Source organism: Parasteatoda tepidariorum, chromosome 1 (genome assembly GCF_982258835.1).
Source record: "Parasteatoda tepidariorum strain Cologne lab strain chromosome 1, Ptep-v5.0, whole genome shotgun sequence".
NCBI lineage: Eukaryota > Metazoa > Arthropoda > Arachnida > Araneae > Theridiidae > Parasteatoda > Parasteatoda tepidariorum.
The window spans coordinates 13,378,548-13,401,583 of record NC_141755.1 but is presented as its reverse complement, the minus strand read 5'-3'; the positions used below and the strand labels follow the sequence as shown (position 1 = coordinate 13,401,583).

The following is a 23,036-nucleotide window of genomic DNA, read 5'->3' as shown; positions in this document are numbered from 1 at the left end:
TTCCTAATTATTTCTTTATATCAATCAGCATACATGATATTATGCCCACACAAGATTTAGTGCAAGCAAAGTTAATTTTAAGAAATTATTTTTAAAAAAAAATGTGTATTTGTAAATGTGGCATGCCTTATTTTTGCACAACCTTTGATGCATCTTAGCATTCTCATCAGGGGCCCATCGGGGATATAGTGTGACGCCTATAAAAATAGTAATTATTATTATTTTGGTTGCAAATTTGAACCTGCACTATTTAAGTCTTACTTAGGTTAACTTGATCAGCTTTTTGCAATGGAGAAACCATTTGCAACACTAATTTCATAATTTGTTCTGCTAGAAATTAAATTTTTTTTTTTTAACTATGCCTTTATATCTCTGAAATATTTTAGCCCCAAATATGAAAACAAAAATAATTTCATGTATACTAACAAAAAAAAAAAAAAAAACAGTTATAACATTTGATTCTCTGTCAAGTTTGCAGCATACATATATTACTAAATCAGTTAGCAACCCATTATGTCATATTAAAAGTGAGGTTTTGAAACGTCACTGCCAGCTACACCTGTACTTTTATACTTTGTGTGTTTAAGTAAATAAAATATATACATTTTATTGCAAATAAGTTAAAATTTAATTACTAAAAGTATTAAACTGAATATATAAAGTCCACATAAATGACATATTTTGAGTAACAATTGCAACTGAGCATTTATTCAAAATTTCTAAAGGATAATTGAGGCTATAGTTTTACTAATTTTGTAATTGAAAAATTTGGGTATAAGTTAGAAATATATTATAGGCTTGAAAATTTAACACAGAATTAGTAGAGTTTTTCCATACCTGTGATCAATTGCAATTTCGTCCATTTGACATAAGTATAGTTTTGGAACTTAAATGCAACTACAAAAAGAAAATATTGCTTTACAAGTATCTAACCTGTCAGCTAATATTTGATTGCAAACTTTTATTTATTGTTTATACCACTAATCTAATTTTAATAAATTCGTCTATTTTTTTAAATAAAGAAATTAATAAGAATGCCTAAAAAAGAGAAAAGCAAAAACAAGCTGGCATTTGGCATGAACTCTTTTATTGATTACTAAACAAAGAATGCTCATAAAAACAATTAAAATATTTCAATAAAAAATAATAGCTTCTATAAATTACATCTTTATTATAATGACTTTATAATCATATATTTAAACAATATAACTGGATGTCAACAAATTCTAAGACAGAAATTATTACAGTAAAAAATAAACAAAAAAGTTAACTTCTTTTTAATCTGGATAGAAAAAACACATATCAATTATTCAGTTATAAAAAGGAACTGATTTAATATTAAAGCTTTTAATCAATAAAAGCTTCAGAGCTGAAAGTAAAAAATACAAAATTGAAGATTTGTGCCTATTTTTTTAAGAGAAAAAACAATACATGAAATAAAGTGATTAGGAAACACAAAGTGCTAAAAAAGAAATCTTGAATGAATTAATAATCGAGTGGAATACATAGAATCTGAAACAAAAGTATATTTAAAAGCAAAACTTCTATTGAAAATTTAAGTTGAACAGTGACTTTCAATGTTTTAATTCTACACAGAAGAGCCCTTTAAGAAATATCTAAAATTTTTTGAGGTAAATTGATTTCAGATGGAATTTAACACACAAGTAAACATGAAAAATAAATAGTTAAATAAAATTATCAAATTCACAATTAGTTCTAAATTTTAAGTAACACACTCAAGCAGATATTATAACAAATTAATGACATTAGTTGGCAGTTATTAAGAATTTAAAAAGAATCATTTTAAAATATATTATTTATCTTAAACATAATTATATTTTTTAATAATTATTCTAAGCTGTAAGACACTTATATTTTAAACTAGCCATATTCTCTGAATAATAATTCAATTTACTATTTTTTTCCAACATTTAATAACACATTAACAATTTTTATATATATATACTCAATAGAATATTCCTTGTATATATTATGACTAAATCTACAGAGTTTACACCAAACACACCAAGTTTTGAAATATTTACATTATAGAATTTCTCAAATATTCTAATTAAATAAATATAATTTTGTACAACCAAAACAAGAATCAAGCAACAAAATAGTAAAGTCAATAATTGTATTTAGGAATGTAGTTGTACAAATAACATTCTTCTGGGATAAAAAAAAAATATATAAAAAATGATATTAATTTAGAAGACTGGGATGTAATTATCGATTTTTGCTCGATGGCGCTGTGCAACACACTCTGAGATCCAAACAATATTTCTGCACTCCTGTTCCTTCAGCTTAACATAAGCATAAAATACTCCATAGTGGAATTGTTGAAGGAATGCACTGCTATTTAAACGAACCTGATAATAAAGAAAATATATATATAAATACTAACATAACAATATGTTAACAATTCATAATTACTAACATGTTTAAATTCTTTGATACTGTAATTTCAAACATGAAAAGTTTGTCGCAACTTTTTTCTCCCGATTTAATTCATTATTTATTCCTTTTGGTATTTAAATTAATTGAACTTTGTTAAATTGATGGGTAAATTTTATTTAAGTTCACTTATTTTCAGTTTTACGGATTCAAAATGTTTCTTTTTATGCAATTTGGATTCGATGTTTGATAGGAAACTTTATTTTTGTTTTAAATTTATCTTCTAGAGAGGGAATTAATATGTCACCACCTATCACTTTCCCACTTACTCCTGCATTCTGTAAGTGTTCCCTTCTTACAGCATCATTCTTTCCAAACCTGGTTGGAGTCATTTATCTTTCTATTTGACCTTTTTGGTGAGATTTCTCAAGAACTTGCTTTAATCAGTTCATTACATTTCCAGGTGATTTTACATTCGTGTTTCTTGACAAATACTTTAGGGCAGTGTTTCCCAACCTTTTTTGTACCATGCCCCACCTAAGCCTTTCTAAAATTCTTATGCCCCCCCCCTATGTAACATATACATAATTTTTAATATTAAAAAATCGAATTGTTCACTTAAGAAACTTAGGAAATTGTTAGCGAAACACAGTAACTAAATTTTCAGAACATATAATGAAAAATTCAAATTCAAATTCGAAATAATTTTAATAAAGATTTTTCTATGATAATTTAATATTTTAATTTAGTGAGAATCTTGCCCTTCTGCACATAGATTTTATCTTAGGTTCCAATTTGGTTAGCTTCAGTCTCAAGACTCCCCGTTGTGTTATATCCAGAACGATTTGTTTTTTTTACCAATAAAATTATTTACAGCACTAAATCCACATTCAGCTAAATATGAAGATGGAATCGGTAACAATAGTTTTCTTGCACATTTGATTGAATTTGGGTATTTGTTTTCTGTTTCCTCACGAAGCCATGCCATCACTCCTTTCATATTAAATAAAGTTTTAACTGACTCATCATTTTGCATTACTACAAGTTCTTCTTGATATATTTGATATATCAGACAAATCCACTAACATGGACTGCAACATCCATGTTGGAAAATAAATTTGTCTTAAATCAGAATATCTTTCTTTTAAATCAGCCGATAGAATTTTCAGATGATAGACAATAACAAGTAAAGCGGTATCATTTACTTCACATTTTTGGAGCCAATGAAACTGTTCAAAGTTTTTGTTGTTAATATATTTCTGACATAACTCAATAGGGGTAATGAAGCCAAATATCTTCGCTTTTGCATCAACAAGAGTTTTATTTGTTCCTTGAAGTTTCTTATTTAATATATTCAGTTTTTCAAAGATATTGGCTAAACAACTCACAAATGCTTTACCATCGACTGTAAACAGATACTTCATTTCAGATTTGTCGCTTAAAAAATCCATAAGTCACATAATATTTATTGACCGCAATTATTTAAGAATTTGCTTTTTTCTTTCGATTTTGTCACCGAAATCTTGCATTGCATTTAAATGGCCAAGAGCAAAAGGTTTAAACTCATGTCGAGTCCATTTTTGAATTGCCCCCCTTTACCCTCAGATGGCCCCCCCCGTGGGGCGTGGGCCCCACGTTGGGAAACACTGCTTTAGGGGTATCATTAAATTGATTGGTTTGAGCAGAAGTGAAGGGTGCGACTCTCAACAACAGACAAAAGTAGTTATTATAGTTAAAAAGATTACTTCTGAGCAGAGTGAACATTATATAAAATAATAAAACAGGATATATTTTATTTTAAACAAATGAGCATTTGACTTTTCAAATCTTAGTACAGAAAGCACTTTGTGCAAGATAAAATTACTATACATAATTGGCAGGACACAATCCAGGTTATCTAGAATTAATATTCATAACTGACGTAAAATTTAAATTAAATTCTGGTAGCTTTTCACTCTATTAGTAGAATAATAACATACTTTCAAGAAAGCCAGTAATTAAGTATTATACAATCTGCATAATAATTGTAACACACAATAAAAATTCATAATAGCTACTCTCCTCCTATGTTTAATTTACATGTTTATTTATATTCAGCCAGAGATTATTATTTTTTAATTACTAAAACCTGAAAAATAGAGAATTCATCAAGATAGAGGTGTAGAAAATAATTACTTCATGTTCAAAGAATTTGTCCTCTAGTGTCTTTTCTCCAGGATTAGTTCCAGCACCTTCAAAAAGCATTGAGTATTCCTAGCAAAGAAAAATTATGCATCAATTCACAGAAATTTATATGAACTTTAAAACAATAAACAAAAAAACTTTTGAGAATTTCTAATTATAAAGGAAAAGAAAATCTTAAAAATAGCATTACACTAATGACTAAAAATTTAAAAAACAAGTTTCACATTTCTTGATTAGCTGAATAAAATTTACTATTATTTATTTATTATATTTAATAAATTTATAATTATGTAATTTACCAAATTAGAACAATTTTTAAATGCAGAAAGAAATCTATTTAATATAGGCCAATCTAGTTAATATATATAAGATTTAGCTGACTATCATAAGAAGATAACATTTTTATTTATTTAGATATATTTAAAATCTCTTCTATTATAATCATTTAGTTATGTGTTACCTATTTAAATTATCAAACAAATTATAAATTCAGATAAAAATCCATTTTAAAAGTAACTTTTTTCATAAAATCCGAACAAGAGAAACTATCAAAATCTGGTAGACTTTGTAGCTATGCTAAAATATTAATTACTAAGGAAAATTTATAAATTAATAATTATTATAATTTTTTTGTAAATATAAAGCTGAACTTGGAGACATTGTAATAATGGTATATAGATGACGGTATTAGTAGCTAATCCACTATTTTAGCTAGCACATTTTTGCATTTGAAGGTAGATTTCTTTTATTATATTTCAATCTTGCCTGTTTATTAGTAAAATGGAAAGAAGAAAAAAAAAAGAAAGAAATCAAACATACAGCATAGTATTCAGCAACAGCTTTCACATGTTCATATTCATCAGTCTTGGCCAAAGCTTGGAGACCATCAGGATATAGCTTCCCACAATGAGGATAGAGTTTAGCTCTATCTTCTTTAGTTAATTCAGTTCCAAACGAGTTAATGGTTATGATGAAAGCTCGTCGGTCAGCTTCAAACTAAAAGAAAATTGCACATTAAAAATAACTATATTGAAAATAATGAAAAAGAAAACCATATTAGCCTTTCATTAATTGTTATGAAGGTTTCATTGGATTCTATTTTATCTAATCATATTTTTGATATTTTGAATTTACTTTAATGCAGTTTATAGAGCCAGAAAAGTCTATTTAACTGTTTGGAATGTGGAGCTGAAACAGGGAGGTTACTACAATCATCTGTAGCTCGAGATGTGAGCTCAAGCTCATTTATAAATGTCTGAGCCCAACTAAAGCAAAAGACTTTTAAAACACAAGTACGATATTTATATAATTTTTTTCCCCATCCTAAACTTCAGGTTTGGAATGTTAGATAAAGGGTAATTTTTACAGGGATATGAGATCCCTCTTTCAATATGATGACATTTAATAATATTTTATGCTTAAAAATTAAACCACATAATTTTTGTGTATCTGTTTTGTTTGAATCATGTATTAAAATGTAATAACTGGCTGGAAAGCTTCTTTCAATTACAGACCTTGTTGGGCCGAGGTTTCCAGACTGAGCCTGTTTCATTGCAAATAAACAATGAGAATGGAAAAGCAAATGCTTTGTTCACGGAAATAAATATTATAGAACAAAAAAATTTCTAATATGTCTTTTCATTACCTTTTCCAGTTAAGAACAATAACCCATTTTTTGTTCAACACATAGTTTTGTTGTTAGCTAATCTTATTATATGTTACTTTTAAGTAACATTAATTGTTCATGACTATGATAAAAATACATTAAAAATGTGGTAAGGCAAATATCATTTACAGTTCTCCACCAAATCATTTTTAACTATAATTCATTTGCGTATGTCATGCAACAACTGATCTAATTTTATACATTTTCTTACGTGATAATGGAGTAGAAAGAGATTGTAACACATTAATTCCTTCCAAGTAGAAAAATTAGATGGTTTCTTAAAAAAATATTAGATTTTTTTTTATGCTTTAAAATTTTCTGTAAAATATTGAGAACTTCTGTGCAGGTTGTGCATGTACGTGTCAACATACTACCAGTGTGTTGCTTACAACAATAAATAAAGTCCAGTTAAGCATATTTTCCATTAAGTTTGTTTTAAGCATTGAATAAAAATCTATAACAAACCTGCTAAAATTACACAAACATTTTATTGGAGTCAAACTAAGAACATATCAGATAATAAGGAGACACCTAAATTATAATGGATATTTAAAATAAATATTCATTTTAAAACTTACTGCCAAAATCTCACACATAACTTCAGCAGTGATTCCACCCAGTTCTTTGCAAAAATTGTAGAAAGCTTCAAGATAAGCCTGAAAAAAAAGTTAAATGTTAGGAAGATAGTCATCAATCAAGTGTTCATTTAATTTTAACTCACTGCTTTTTTTAATAAAAAGATAATTCACAAATAACACTAGCAATTTAAAGATGCCTACTGAGTAATTATTAACAATTAATCTCATCTACATCAAATATTTTCAGTTTTAACACATTTTATTTTTCAAATTTGGTCTTAATATTTTTATCAATTTAAAGGTCTTATGAACCATTCTTTATAATTAATCTTGTCTTTCTTTTATCAGATATGCAATCAAACAGTATAGAAGAAAAACTATTTTTTCCATGATAATGGAGATAATTATTCGATGCATATATATCTGATAAGAAATATTAAACTATATTTCACAATACTTTCTCAAAAGACTAAAAGAGATTACAATATAAAGGCTGCTACAGCTACAATAATATAATTTTAATAGAAATGCACATGAATCCTTACGAATAATAAAATAAGACGTCTTAAATGAAAAATAATTAATAATAAGACGTAATAAAAAATAATAAGACGTAAATTTTAAATGAAAAATAATTAATTGTCTTTAATAATTGTAATTATACATAACTTACTATCATAAGGGTCATTCACAATATGTATAAAAAAACTAAAAGGACAGCAAAAACTGAAAATTTAATTTTGGAATGAGAAAACAATTATTTATATTGGTTTCTTTGTTTGCTATTTTATAAACTTCAAATACATTTATCATACTAACCCTCATTAAAAAATACACACTTTAAAAAATCATTAATAAAGTTGTTTAGGAGTTGAATACGTTTAAAAGAGGAATCGTAAAGGCACATAAAAAAAATATAGATAGTAGTGCCTTAATATACAAACCTTTATTTTTTTATATTTTTTAATAAAAGTGTGTATGCACTACAAAATAAAGTTTTTGAGATTAAGAAGAAAATTCCTAAACACATTTAGATTTTTTATTTCATCCTCACCTTTTTCGAGGGTTTTTTTCTTCCTTTTTATATGTGTGAAACATAGAGAGTAATTAAAATTTTTTCCCTGTCAAAAACAATACACCTAAGGCTCTTATACTTATATCAACAAACACATTTGAGAGTTGGTACTTGACACTAATAAAACCTTAATGTCAAAATTATAGAGAATAATTCTGTTTTACCCCACAGAAAAAAAGGACTTTGGAGGCACCCACATATATATCGACTCACGCATTTGAAGAGTTGGTACTAAACACCAATCAATTCACTTTCCCAACCCTTTTAATAAGCAAAATTTAGAGCATTATTTGTATTTTGCTCCTTTTAAAACTCGACTGTCACCCATATTTATACCAACTAGCACAGAAGAGCTGATACTACACACAATCAAATTGACTTTTTAAATCTTCTTAATATTTAAAGAAATCTTCAACTCTGAGAAGTCAGAATATAAAAACTTTAAAAAAAAGAGAGAGAGATTTACTATGAAGAGACATTATTATTCGTAAATCAAATAAATGTAAATTAAATGGTAATAAAAGTGGCTGAAATTGATTTACTTGATTTAAAAATGAAAACATATCTACCTTATATAAAGTGTTTCTGATGATTTCAATGTTCATTTCATCAAGATCCTGCTCTGAGATACAATCAACAAAAAATGGAGCTGAAAAGGAAATAATGAATCTTTATACAGATTAATTGAAAACTTATTTTTATTCATCAATTCCACATTGAATGCACATGATTTGTAAAGAACGTGATAGAAAAATGTTATTTTTTCTTAAAATTTTAGAAAAGCACTGATGATTTAAATATGGATAAAATTAGTTAACAAATTTAAATATTGAGTACTGAAAATCAAATTCGTAAAGACAAACTAATGTTAGCAGACGAATTATATATAAAAAAAAAGAAACAGTATTAACTGATTAATGTAACAGGATATCAAGTTATCTGTTGCATCACTCATAAATATACCCATTTAAAAAAAAAGAGTAAATGATATACACACACACAAAAAGAAAAGCTCTAATTATATGTTTACCTAATGGTGTGTCAACTATTACAGCATTATATAGTTCTGCAGGAGTAGATGCAATATGGATAGCTTCCATCTGATCAAAACTTCCCAACGGATGACATTTAGGAATCAATTCAGATATTGGCCGTTGATGCAATGTGCCGGTAATGAGAAGAATTATATTGTCAATCATATAGCTGTACCTAAAATTTATAACATGCAAAAATTTTTTTTAAAGGAGAAATATAAGTACTGTAAAATATGATGAAAAAAATCCCAATCAACAGATATTAGATGACAAGTAAGCATTGTAATTAGAACATTCAATATCTTAATATTAACCCCTTAACTGCCAAGTAAAATTAACGTGATTCACTCCCCAGTGCCATCGTTTTTTGCTCAAGTGCACTTTCTTACACGGTGTTTTGGTGGGGGAAATGATGCACGCTTTGCAATTTAAAAACAGTTTAATTTTACAGGACAAGAAAAAGGAAAGAAAGAAAATACAAAATTTAAATTAAATAATAAAAATACAATATAAAAGATGTTAAAACTTAGTTGTTGTATGATAAATCCTGAAACATGGTTGGACACATAAACCAATGTCACATTCATCGCACTGATAGCAGGATTCACAAAGAATTTTTTTCTTGAACAAACAGCACATTTTCGCGATGCATTTTTCTTTGAAGACGTTGATGGAAAGAATAGAAAGGACCAAATACATACGGGAAACAAAAGCGAAAAAAAAAAATAAACCCGACCTTATTCAAATAAATACACACAAGCGATTAATACGATATCACTTTTTCATAACATCCTTTTCCCATTCCCCACCTCCGAAATTAGTAATACATTCGCAAAGCAAACATTTTCAAGGCAATTTTACTGAATTCTGAACTAGGGGGTGTAGTTCTATTTATAGCAACGCAATGCAAAGCACCGTACTTTGGGAAAGCGTATATATACGCCTGCGGCAGTTAACGCATCGTCTGGCCGAGACGTATATATACGCTCGCGTCAGTTAAGGGGTTAAGTTAAGATACACTGCTCACTAAATTATTTTAAAAATTTAAGACTTAAAATTAATAATTACCAGAAAAATAATATGAAAATTAATAATTACCAGAAAAAAATAAATAACTGCCAAATAAAATTTAGAAAAGCATCTCATTTCAATTTATGCTTTTCATTATAATAAGCATAACACAAATTTACTACTGTATGGCGGTACCTTCACAAATTCAACTTTAGAAAAAACGGCAGTTTTTCAAAATACTTTTTATTAAAATTTTATTTTTGTATTCCGTAAGAAACGATAAATCCATATAATGTCTAAATTTTCACAAAATAGGTATCTAGACAGACCCCTGACACTGTTCAACAAGAATTAAACAAAACAAAAAAATTGATCTTGTCTTATTATTACATTTTTTAAAGAATTATAAAAAAAATTATCAGAACATGTTGAGAATATAGTTGGTGATGATCTGTGTTATTTCAATAATTTTTAGGGACATTGATTTGACTTTAAAATACTTTTTTCTTTAAGAAAATCAAGCTGGTTTTTAAAAAAACTTTCTGGTATAAAACATGGCTTAAGTCAGCTAACCCTGCTTTTCAAACAAGCCTTGTACATTGCTTTATGATTTAAAGAAATTAAATTTATTCTGATTCATTTAACCTCACAATTGGTCATCTTTATAATAATTTCTAATATTCGTATGGTAAATTAAAAAGGACAATACAGTCATGCAGAGAAATTTAGAAACACTTATGTAGTAGGGAAACAATTATTACGTGATATAATCCAAAAATGTTGAAAGAGGTTCAACTGCTTGATTCCTGATGTGAAGAAATTCAATGACCAACTTTTCTCTCAACTTGTCTTCAATGATGCTGACTGTTAACGGGCTGGGCTCATTGGCTAAGAAATTTCCATAGTCAGTACTTTGTAAATGTACTTTTAAATCTGAAATAATAAAAGTATTAATGAAAAAGAAATATTATTGAAATACTATATCATATGATTGTTTAACAGTCAATATCAAAATCTAACACAAATGATAGATAGTCACTATAACATATAAATAATTCAAATAAGATTTAAGAATTAATTATGTAATGTTTAAGTTTGATAAAATAAAAGGTAGGCTAACTTTAATTGTTGTTTTTTTCTTCTTCACTATCTATTAACCAGGGTGGCAGAAACTTTTTTTTTAAAATAATAAAAAGCTTATTCAGCAAAAAACTCCAATTTTAACTTTTAATTTTAAAAATATATTTATAGTAGCTAATTATTGTTAATAATGTTAATATATGTTTTAGATTGTTTTTCATGAAAATGATTTTTTACACTTCACACAATCTTCAAAATACTGAGTTTAATTCCAATTTAAGAAAAAAATTATAGAAATAGTTTATAGTTAATGATAGGGCATTCCTTTTATATTTGGTGATTTTCTAATGCTAAGATAGATACCAAAGAGTATTTATTATGTTTAAGTTATGTTTTTTACAAATATTTTTAAAACATCTAAAACACTGATTTAAATGTTTTACCCTTTAATACTGATAATTTATAATCAAGAAATAAATAATATTAATCAGAAATATTAACATAAACGCTATTTTACTATTGATGTTAATTTATCAACATATATCCATATTAAATAGTTAACAAAACTGTAATTTTGTTATAAAATATCATAACCTTCAACTAAAAAAGAAAAAAAAAAGATTTCTCTTGATATTTTTCTTTGCAGAGATGAGATAAAGATAGGGATACAAAAATAAAGAGATAGCAATATGCAGTAGTAAAATAATAGCAGCAGTTGAAATATGAAAATAAAAAAGACATATATCCGATAATAAGCCAAGAACCAATCGCTTAACGATAAACAAACAGCATCCTGAAGGCAATGTTAATGAAAGCAAAGAATATAACGGTAACGAGTTTCAGCAAAATTGTACAAATGAAATTTGATTTTAAGTGGAGATTTTTGTATCATGATCTGTGGCAGAATAATCACTAATTCTTGGCAGTTTCCAGGCTGCAGCTCACGAGAAACTAGAGAAAAAAAAACATCTCAAAAATGCATCCACTTGAAAATATAACTCATAGCCACCCCCTGACAAATATCTAAATGTTTTTTTTAAAAAAATTTGCAAGTTTAAAATCTATTTGGCGATTGTAGTCAGCTCAACAGATCACAATAAGGAAATATCTCAGTTTTCAAACCAAGGTCAAATCTTCCTCTCTCCAGGGTCAACAACTTCAAAATTATAGTAGAATTTTCAGAATGCTTGTTAATTAGAACAATCTACTTTTTAAATACAAATTAAAGGCAAATTTTAATGCTGGGACAACCTTGAAAACCCTATTGTTATAAAAAGAGATGTTTCATTCAATCTCATTCTTATTATACTTTCGAATTCTAACAATATATGCCTCTAACAATTTTTAGAATTCACATGATATCCTTCCTTCCTTCCTTCCTCAATGGCACGACAGCCCCGGGTGGGCCCTGGCCTTCTCAATCAACTTCCTCCAGGCCTGTCTCTGCCTGGCAGTTGTCTTCCAGTTTGAGACTTTTAAGACTGAAAAGTCTATTCACATGATATAGAAGTTGGAGATATTTCCGAAATGTGATCTGTCGCTCCAACTACAATCGCCAAGGTGCCAAATAGATTTTAATCTTAAAAATTTTTTTTAAACAAAAACACGTAGATGTTTGCCCTGGGGTGGCTACAAGATATACCTTTCGAGTTGGTCCCTTTCTGTGATGTTTTTTTTTTGGCCCGGAAGTTTCCAACCCACTTTTCCGGAAGATTCCAAGACTTTTTACTTTACCACAGAAATCTCCCCTACAAGTCATATTGATGATAAGTAATAAGCCATTCAAAACGTTTTGAAATTCAATATATGGAGAAAATCTTTTTAGTTCAATAGTAAAATTTTTATTAATAAAAACTGCAATGGCACAAACCCAATCAGGCTATTGATAAGCAACTTCGTAAGAAAGGTAAAAGCTGTTATAAATATATCAATTAATCCATTGCGAAATAATTTTAAAAATGTAAAGTAACTACTTTACCTGAGACTATTATAACTATTTGATTTTGCTTAAAAAAAAAAAAAAAAATAGAATAATTTTTCTTAGCATTAAGAAATTACCTGGTCAATATATACTTCCTAAAGATATCTGAAATGGCATTGATCATAATTAGAAAAGTAAAAAAACATTAAGAATCATTTAACATATTACCTTCTAAAGTTTCACATTGTACAAGATTGTGGTAATCAGCCACTTTCAATATGCCACATTTAAAACCTCTAATTAAACCTTCTAAATAACCATTATCTATATTAAAAAGTATTTCCAACATATCTACTAAGTTTACAGATTTAATTCAGAAAGAGGTATTGAAAAGACCTAAAGAACTCTCCCAAATATTTAGATTTTTTTGTTTACTTTACGCATGCTCACGGAGTACAATCATATGACAAGCATATAAAATTTTTAGTGTTGAATTTTTCACACGTAACATTCGCAAACTTTATTTTCGGAGGTGATCACTTGAAAAAGACACACTATTTATATTATTTTTGAACAAAAACTGAGTAAATTTATTTTCCAGTTGGTATTGTAGAATATCTATCAAGTTAGGAGTAGAGCCCTTAATGAAATATAATAAAATAGAAAAAAGGAAATTAAAATAAATATCAGAAAACCATTCAATTTAAATGTATAATTATTAATTACTCCTGATTTAGTTTTATGAGCTGTAATTTAATTAAATTAGAAATCTTGACTATCTTTACTCACTGTAACTGCTGGTAGTTTTGCTCTCTGTTTTTGTTTTTGTATCAAAAAATTTCGTTTCTATGGTGTTTTATTAAAACAGAAAATACTATTTATTACATATAAAAATATTACCGATATTTGATTTCAAGAAAAAATTATGGCTGTAAGATATATTTCTATTAATTTTTTTGAAATTAATTATAGACTGTGAATACATCATTTTACCTTTTAATTAATTTAATATTGTTAATAGGGAGTGATACCATAAATTTTTAGGAAAAGTACTTAACGAAATGTATTTAGGCATCGGTTGTTTCTTGTACGTGTGCTAGTTTTAGCTCTAGCCTAGGATCTCTCAAATATTTTTCACTAATTCTAAACTTCCAAGACTAAATCTTTATGTAAATTTTTTTTAAATTTTATCATCACTTAAGAAGCATAATTTCTTATTTTTGTTTGTCTTATTTTTCACTTAATTCTTCCTAAATTGTTTTAATTCCACTTTTAAAATAATTGTGATAATTGTTAGGAAGGTATACATTTCGCATGATAATAATGCTTTTATAATTTCTTATAACTTTTTGTATTGACTTCATTAACCTTTTTCTAAGTTTTTTTAAAAAAACTTAACCATGAAATGTTTTTGCTAGACTAATTTAGCAAGACACAAGCCAAATGCTTAAAGTCTTGCAATGCCACTTTAATCCATTTATGTACACAACGTCTAGTTTGGCATTTGAATGAAGTAAAAGACAATAATCTCCACCTGGAAAAAAATCCAACTGCTGCTCATTCAATTTACGATTCATGAAAGCAGTGAAAGAAATTCACCCCACATGAGTCTCTGCCAGATTAAGAGTTACGCCAGGAAAATTTTTTCCAATTTTTTTCTCATAATGAGTAGGTAATACTGAAAAATTTTCCATGAGGAGCATTTGTGCCTATGTATTATTTATGTCTGGTAATAAGCTTTCTCTTCATAAATTAGTTATAAATGATTATTGTATAAATAATTTATTAGAGGTGTATATATATTATTTTAGAATGAGTAATATTTAATTTTTTTTCTACGACCAGTATTTATGTATTTGTGCTATTCATGTCTGGTTATAAGTTTTCTCCTAATAAATTGGTTATACCTGTGCCTTAATTTTTATTGTCTAAAAATCCATTTTATTTTGGCGTATGCAAGAGGAATTAAAAATGGTAGGGTGGTTCTTCTCAGAAAAAGGCACTCATATAACACAAAAAATTTATGAAAACTTGTAATATTATGTAATTACTGAATTTTATCCTGAACAATTTTTTAACTACCCTCTTATACTATTGTATGTGTCTATTTATTTATAATTCTTATTCATTCTCAAAATAAGAAAATAATTTGTAGTTAATAAAAATAATTAAAGGCATGCTAAAAGAGAATCTCTGCATATTTTTTTTTTCACAAAAAAAAAGAAAGAAAATAAAGGAAAAAGATTAATGGATGAACAATTTGAAAGCTTTCTATAATTTAAACTTAAAATTATGATAAAATGAGCATCTGAAGATGCATTTTTGAAAGAAGAAAAAAAAAAGTATTTGTTTAAAAAATAATTTTGAAATTTTAAATCACATAAAAAATTTATTAATATCATCTCCTGAGAAAAGAAATTCTTGTAAACATTTAACTTGTTGAGAATAACCCTAACTAGGTAAATATTTGTAATCAGAATTAAACCTATAAACATAGATAATTTTATCTGGGTGTAATTATTATTTAAACAGTGAATAAATTTTTTTTCCTTTCAAAATGGGATATGAATAAAAAGGCCGCGTTTTTAAAGGATGGCGGCTTATTTTTACAAAAAGGGCTCATTTATTGGAAACTATGGACAAGCAAGGCAAGCCGTCCTTCTAAAAACGCTTAAGAAGAACACTTCATATGCTAATCTTTAGGCCAGAAATTATCGTTTGATTTATTTATTTCATCTACAATTATACCACTTATAACTTTTTACTGATAACATTCATAATTTAAAGAGCCATGCTTATTTTTGTAGTGATTTTATATTTGCTTACAAGCTATAGCTGATAATGAACTTAAAACTTAATTGTAAAGTTAATGTTAATTGATGTTTGATTAAAATCTTTCATTCTGGTTTACTAATGTAGTAAAACCTTTGTACAACAGTCTCTTGAGGGACTTTGCTTATGTGACCTGTGTTAGAAGGTGGCTGCTATTCAGACTCATAAACGAACTGGTTAAAAAAAAAATAATAAATGAACTAAAATGAAAAAATTACATTCAACATCAAATAACAAAAAAAGAATGCATAATTACAAACAAGATTACTCAAATGAATAGTTAACTTATTTAGCGTTTCATCTTTTACACAAGAGTGTGCAAGCATTACTCATTTAAAATTTTTTTTAAAGATATCATCATGATGTACATTTTATGTCCAGTACCAAAACTGTTAAGGCAAGTGTAACAAGGCTATAGGAATATTTTTTTTAACATTGTTATAATTCATTATACTGACCACTTTCTTTAAGATGTCAGTGATTTGTGTTTTATAATAGCCATACAGTGAAATTAATTTGTGTGCACTTAGTCCTTTTTTTACTATCCTCAACAACTTATGTTTTATCTTTCAGTGTGAGGAATTTTTGTTTGCCATTATCACACATATTTGAGATTTTTCATTTACTGAAGTTCTTATTCAGACAGTTTTTATTCCAGTGTCTAGAACATGGAGGAAAAACATGAAATTGCTGAATAAATACTGGTCAGACTCATGCATACAGTGGCAACAAAAGTTTAACTGTATTAGTTTACATGTTACAAATAATATTAATATTTTTATTTTGTGAAGAAGAATTACATGATGTTCTTTGAAAAAAGTCACTTATTTGCTTTTAAATGCAGTTTTTTAAACCTATTTTTTGCCCTCTTTACTATCTGATGGAATAAACATTATATAATTATAGTGCTACTAAATATATATAATAGGTACTACACCAAAACCTAGTTTGTAGCAAATGGCAGATTGTTAGTTTTGGTATGATGTCAAAGTATCTAATATTGTTATAATGCTACTCAGAGGAATTTTTTAAAATTCGTATTGAAATATTTTTAATTACTTTATAATATTAAAAAAATTTCTGTTCAATTTGATTTAAGGGGCATATTTTTCTCTTCTAGTCTGAAATTGATGAAACATTTAAAAGAATCCAGTCTCACAAAGGTGTCGTTGGAATAATTGTACTCAATATGGATGGTTTGTATATTAATTATTTTCAATTGCTTGATATATAATTAAAATATCTCTTGAGAGATCATTTTAACTCTCTATTAACAAATTTTGCACAGTCTAACATTTGAGAAAAACAAAAAATGAAATGGTTTTCACTGAGTTAAGTTTCTAATTGTAAACATTTAAATTTTGAGAGTAATTTTCAGTATTTATATGTTAAAGGGCATTAAAAATTTGTCACACAAGAAAATTTCTGATGCCGGTTTCTAATATTAATAAATGTTGTGGTTCATAGGTTCCTAATAGAATAATAAAGGTATTATATTATAAGAAAGCAATAGGTGCTGTGGTGATAGATTTTTTTACAACTCTCTTTAATAGATAAGTACCCTATGTTTTCACACTTAGGTTAAAGTATAAGATTTGAAATTTAATTAAGTAACTGTAATTTTTTTAAATGATTTATGTATAAAAAAATAGAAAAAAGAGCAAATTTTAATAAAGAAAATAAAGTTCAACTATATGTTACTTATTACAAATATTATCTCTATGTGATTTCAACACCAAAATAGTTGCCCATAGCTTTTAATGTCAAGAATACATCCTGATAATTTATTTTTTATTTTTTCAGGAATTCCCATCAAATCATCTATGGATAGCAACACAACCATTGAATATGCTGGCTTAATCACACATCTTCTAGATAAAGCTCGCCAGACAGTGAAAGAACTGGATAATACAAATGAGCTTACTTTTCTCAGAATAAGAACTAAAAAGAATGAATTACTTATTGCTCCAGGTATAATTATTTTCTCTTTCATTCATAATTTTTATAGCAATATTAGTCCTAAGGCAATTATGAATAGACAAAAATAGTTTTATTCACCTTATTAAAAAAATTTTGAACATTATTATTTTTTTTTTAAATTTTGTTCTACACTGCCCCATGAAATGGAACTGCCACATTCATATGTGTCATTGAAATCTTTTTTTTTTTCTTCTTTCAATTATATAACTGAATAAACTGATTCAGTTATATTTTTGGTATTATCAACTGCAACAACAATCTTATTTTTTCAAGTTTTGACTTTTGATTTTATGTTTATAACTATTTTTCAATATTTTGTTGGTTAGCTGGGTACCAGATAAAGATGACAAAAATAGATACATTTTGTCTAAAGATTTTACCGGAGAGGACATTTATTTTTATTACTTTTAATTTACTGAACATAGTCCATAAAGGTTAAACGTAATAATGAAAAAAAAAATCAGTTTACACTGCAGGTATATAGTTGAAAATTTCTTTAGAATATTTGTAACTATGCTTTTTAATACTTTAACAACTTAGCAAGCAATTTTACACAAGTATTTTCATTTGGTACCAAGCTAACTTTTTTTGTTGTAGTATTGTACTTTTTTTTTTTTTTTTTTTTGTCTTGAGCATTTTCTTGTTAAAAAATTTTTCATAAAGAAATTTATGTTTTATTCAAAGTTCCTTAAAGTCCTTCCTTAAAAAATTAAATCTGCTTCATTGCGTTTCATAGGTAAATTGCAAAATATTGCTAAATGAAAGGAAAAAGTATTAAGAAAAATTAGTATAGATAATTGCAAGATATAGTTTAGATTAAAAATGAATATTAGATTTGTATATTATCACTTTCAATCAATAAGCCATGCTCATGTTAATAATTAATTTCTCTTTTACAATAATTAATTTTGGTAAATTCCTTTCCTATAGTTTTTTGTACTTCTCAAAATATTTCAATGTTTTGTCTATCAAAACATGTCAATGTCTCAAATTATCTCAAGCTGTAGCAGCTGTATCTACTCTTTATGTATCTCTTTCAATTTAAACTAAAAATGAAGTTAATTAAATTAAATTAAATTAATTATATTAATTTATGAAATTAAATTAATTATATTAATAAATTAAATTAATTAATAAATTTAAATTATTTAATTAATAATTAAATAATTTAATTAATTTAAATTATGTTTCTTTAATTTTTTTATGTTTCTTGTATGTCTCTGCATTAGAGTCTCAAATTTCATACAAACATGCAAAAGAAAGGGGGTGAAGCAAGATAATAATTTAAGAGACAATTTTTAAAATAATTTTCAATGGAAAAATTCCTTATACTTAAGATCTCAGATAATAACGTATTCTAATGTAGCTATTTTAAAAAATACCTGATACTGAAGGGTTTGCTTTTTTACATTTTAGTCTTAAGTTGTTTAAATCTTAGTTATATTCTTAGACCTGACTAATAAATTTATAATAGATAATTCATCAAATGGAGTTATAAGATTGTATTGTCTATGATTGGGCATATGTAATTGTGCACTGATTTCTAATAATCATTTCATGAGTTAATTATTTTTGTTTTCTGTGTTATTTTAGTTATATATTTTTAATGGATAAAATTTTATTTAAAAATACTAATATGCTGAGAATATATAGTAGAACTTAAATAATCTAGATTTATTAATGCAAGATCCACTCCATGTGACTCGATAATCAGCTAAATTGAGACAAAATAGTTATTTTTTTGGAGAGAGAAACTCAAAAATTTGTTTATAAATGCTGACTAAAATCTTTTTATTTTGTATTTAGTTTTTTTTCCACATAAATCTTTTCATCTTATAAAGCTTACTTGCAGATAATAAGTCTTGCACTGAAATTCTTTTGATACACAAACACCCATCTTGTTGTTTCTGAAGACAGTTCGAATTTAATAATTAGAGCCTGTCATAGTCTTGTAATTAAAATTTAATTATTAGAGCCTATCATAGTCTTGTAATTAAAATTTAATTATTAGAGCCTATCATAGTCTTGTTATTAAACACTGCCACACACACTTTTGTGGAAAAAATTTGGTGGAAGCGGCATTTGCAATTCAAATATTTCAGCAGTGCATATTGAGGTAATTTTAATATTCAATAAAATACTTTTTTCTTTTTTTAAGTATTTTATAAAATGCATGTTAGTTACAAACGGATAGTAAAGGTTTTCTTTCATATAAGGTTGAGAGTTTTGATTTTATCTTAATTGGCATTATTTAGCATAAATGTGTTAAACTACATTTTAAGTTTTCTTTTTTTTTTTTTTCAGATAAAGAATATATGATGATAGTTATTCAGAATCCAAATGAGTAAATATTTCATGCAGAAACCTGACTAATAGACAAGTTCTTGTGGTTGTAATATATGTTTTAAAAGAATGTTTTACTATTTTGAATTTTGACTTAATTTTATATAAAATCTTTTATTTTGTCTTAACTTACAGGTTTGAAAAATGTTCACATGCATATTTATTTAATTAAACATGTGTTTAACTTTCCTATTTCTGTAAATTTGAACTATTGGTATATATTTATAAACTTCATTTTATGAATATTGTACTCTAATAAAAAATAATAATAAAAAGGATGGAATATTTTTCTTAGTTAAAAGGTTTTGTACTCTTCTTCTTAAGGTCTATTTAAAAAAAAAAAGATTAGAAACTTATTAATTTATAATTTCTATTATAAACATTTTCAATATTGGTGTGTTTTACATTAACCACAGAAATTTACTGCAGTTTTCCCTCTTTTGCTGATGTTACTACTATAAAAAAAACAACAATTTAATCCCTTGTTTTTTGTACTCATGACGTTGATTTAAATTTATTAATTTTTATTTATCTGTCTTGTCAGATTTTTTCAACATGTATTATTTTATGTGAAATGGATTTAAATGGGATAGTTAAGTAATTGATATAAACACAAAATTATATATAACAGTGCCAGGCTGATGAAGAGAAGTGATTGCAAGCCTGAAGTGTATTACAGTTAAAATTAGTAATTTATTCCTGCGTGAATCTTCCTTTTTTTTTTTTTTGATTAACATTTACAATATAACCCTGATCATCGGACACCCGTCGAGGACACCGTAAGTCGGGAAATTAAAATCTTTTCAATCAGGGGGCCCTCTTGCAAATATTTTAAGTGAATTTATATTGAACTACAAGTAAAAGTATTAAAAATATGTAGTGACTATAATACAGTTTAAAAATCATGATACAATATCATGAAGGAAGGAAATCCATGATGCATTTTTGCTTTCTGTCTTATTCCCATTTTCCTGCATCCAGATGTCATATTGTTGTAACAATAGTAATTGGATAACACCAGTTTCCTGTTTTTTTTTAACAACTCAATGTATAATATTAACATATCTTTCATATCCACGTAAATCATATTACAATATACTATCTATCACATTCCGATTCCTTGATCATGCCTATTACTTTTTACTGATATTTAGAAAATAAATTAAAAAGGAGAAAAAACAGAAATATTTATAGATAAAGAGTTATATTCTATTTATAATGATACTAATATATCTGAGAAATCATTTTACAAAACTATACAGGTTTGTTTTATTTAATAAATCATTTCTCTTTTATATGCATCATTTGTGTAACACGTGGGGGAGACTAACTTATGAACTAATGTTTCGGTTTTAGCCAACTGAGATGCAATTTTTTTGATTTGAGAGGCCCACCAATGCTAGGGCCTTAGACAATATTACTGGGCCTCTTTTGTTCATTTTGCTGTTTCAGTTAACCATTTGTTTTTATGATATTTAAATTTAAATGAAGACAGCTGAAGTTGATTATGAAGGATAGAAAGAATTTGCTAGTTGCAAAAAAGGAATATCTAAAAGATTTCTAACAACTTCCGTTTTTTTTAAAGAGAAAATTCATAAAAAATTGTTAAAAGTTTGATATTTAATATTTTTTATTAGAAATGAAGTTATGATTTGTTTTATTAAGAGTGTGAGTTTTCTGAGTCACAGACCCTTATTCAATTGTCTCATTTCCTGCCATATTTATGGTCTTGTAATTAATAAGTGCAGATAATAATTAATGTTTTTTTAGTCAGCGTACAAAATGCACTTTCTCTGAATAGACATACTTTTTTTCCTATGGAATTCGGACCCTGAAACTATGTTCCTATAATTTTAGTTTTGGTAGAACAATCAACAGTTAAATCTTTGAAAACGTTGGTATCCAAAAGAAATTTTTAATTAATCCATGTGTCAGGACTTTTACGAATTAACTTTAGAAAGGTTGACGAAAGCAAGAAAAATAATGAAACATGCAACACCAATATCAGAAATGCGAATTTTATTTTTAGAGCTAAACGAGTCAGGCTTTTGTTTGAAGAGGTTGAAATTGGTTGTATTCACTGTCTATTCTAAAAAAAACAAGCAAACAAACCTACTTGAGGTCCTGAGGTTACTGTTTCTTTTTTCTGTTCCGGATTTGTTTGTATGTACATTGAATACTCAGTTCTAAATTTAATTTTTGTGTTGTGGTTTTGCAAAAAGATTTTATTTTTCATATTTTGAAATATTAAATGAAGATATGACAAAAAGTACTTTAGTAAATTTTCCTATATTAATATGCAAATACCCGATCGTTGAGATGTGGATTTACGTAATTTAGTTTACACCAGCAAAAATTCTTCTACCTGAATATTCTACTTGAAGTTGAAACAACCTGTACAAATACTGCCCCCTAACTTTGAACATGAAGGAGATTACTGTGAAGTTTTAAATGTCAAAGCCTAAAAGTTATAAAATTGGCTGAATAATTTCTGATTTATAGGAATTTGAAAAAATCTGTTCTTGAACTTTTATTTATCAAAAAATTTTATTACAGCAAATTATTTGTTTTGAAAATTTAAATATTTCAAGAGGATATAAAATGTATCGTACTTCCCTTTCACTTCAAAATTGTTTAAATCAATTTTTTAAAAAATAAAGTATATTTTTACATGGGATATTTTTGGAGAGGGAAGAGAAAAACTGTTTATTAATGGATGCAAAGAATCACTGACCTACAAAAAGTAAGGTACAGTACGAATTGTATCTCATTTAAAATGAATGAACATCCATCTGCCTGAAACTATATAGGCCAGAGCCGTCCGAGTAAGTGGTCTCCATTTAACGCGATCAGATGCTCCATCTGTTGATGCCTATGATTTTTTTCACTGCAAAATCAATCCTTCATGTGATTGGAATTCCTCTTTAACAGTTGT

At 26.8% G+C, this 23,036-nt stretch overlaps 2 protein-coding genes across 2 annotated transcripts; one reads left to right on the top strand and one right to left on the bottom strand.

Moving 5' to 3' along the window:
• Positions 1-1,070: 1,070 nt before the first annotated feature.
• Positions 1,071-13,545, bottom strand: VhaAC39-1 (V-type proton ATPase subunit VhaAC39-1). The gene is made up of 8 exons (XM_043039746.3): positions 13,175-13,545; positions 10,707-10,878; positions 8,931-9,109; positions 8,470-8,549; positions 6,826-6,903; positions 5,401-5,577; positions 4,573-4,650; positions 1,071-2,372 (listed from the first exon to the last, which is right to left on the bottom strand). Exons 1-8 carry the CDS (start codon positions 13,293-13,295, stop codon positions 2,211-2,213), a joined length of 1,047 nt encoding a protein of 348 aa, XP_042895680.1. The 5' UTR covers positions 13,296-13,545; the 3' UTR covers positions 1,071-2,210.
• A 191-nt stretch (positions 13,546-13,736) lies between these two features.
• On the top strand, positions 13,737-20,376 carry robl (dynein light chain roadblock). The gene is made up of 4 exons (XM_016055598.5): positions 13,737-13,877; positions 16,899-16,974; positions 17,582-17,749; positions 20,063-20,376. Exons 1-4 carry the CDS (start codon positions 13,872-13,874, stop codon positions 20,104-20,106), a joined length of 294 nt encoding a protein of 97 aa, XP_015911084.1. The 5' UTR covers positions 13,737-13,871; the 3' UTR covers positions 20,107-20,376.
• The last annotated feature ends 2,660 nt before the right edge of the window (positions 20,377-23,036 follow it).

Bases quoted from the DNA above. Each gene is read 5' to 3' on its own strand.
- robl (XM_016055598.5), top strand. The intron at 16,975-17,581 runs GTTTGTATATTA...TTATTTTTTCAG, and splicing joins AATTGTACTCAATATGGATG to GAATTCCCATCAAATCATCT. The intron at 17,750-20,062 runs GTATAATTATTT...TTTTTTTTTCAG, and splicing joins TGAATTACTTATTGCTCCAG to ATAAAGAATATATGATGATA.
- VhaAC39-1 (XM_043039746.3), bottom strand. From the start codon at position 13,295: ATGTTGGAAATACTTTTTAATATAGATAATGGTTATTTAGAAGGTTTA. The intron at 4,651-5,400 runs GTATGTTTGATT...TTTCTTTGCTAG, and splicing joins CTGTTGCTGAATACTATGCT to GAATACTCAATGCTTTTTGA. The intron at 2,373-4,572 runs GTAATTATTTTC...CTTTATTATCAG, and splicing joins ACAAATTCTTTGAACATGAA to GTTCGTTTAAATAGCAGTGC.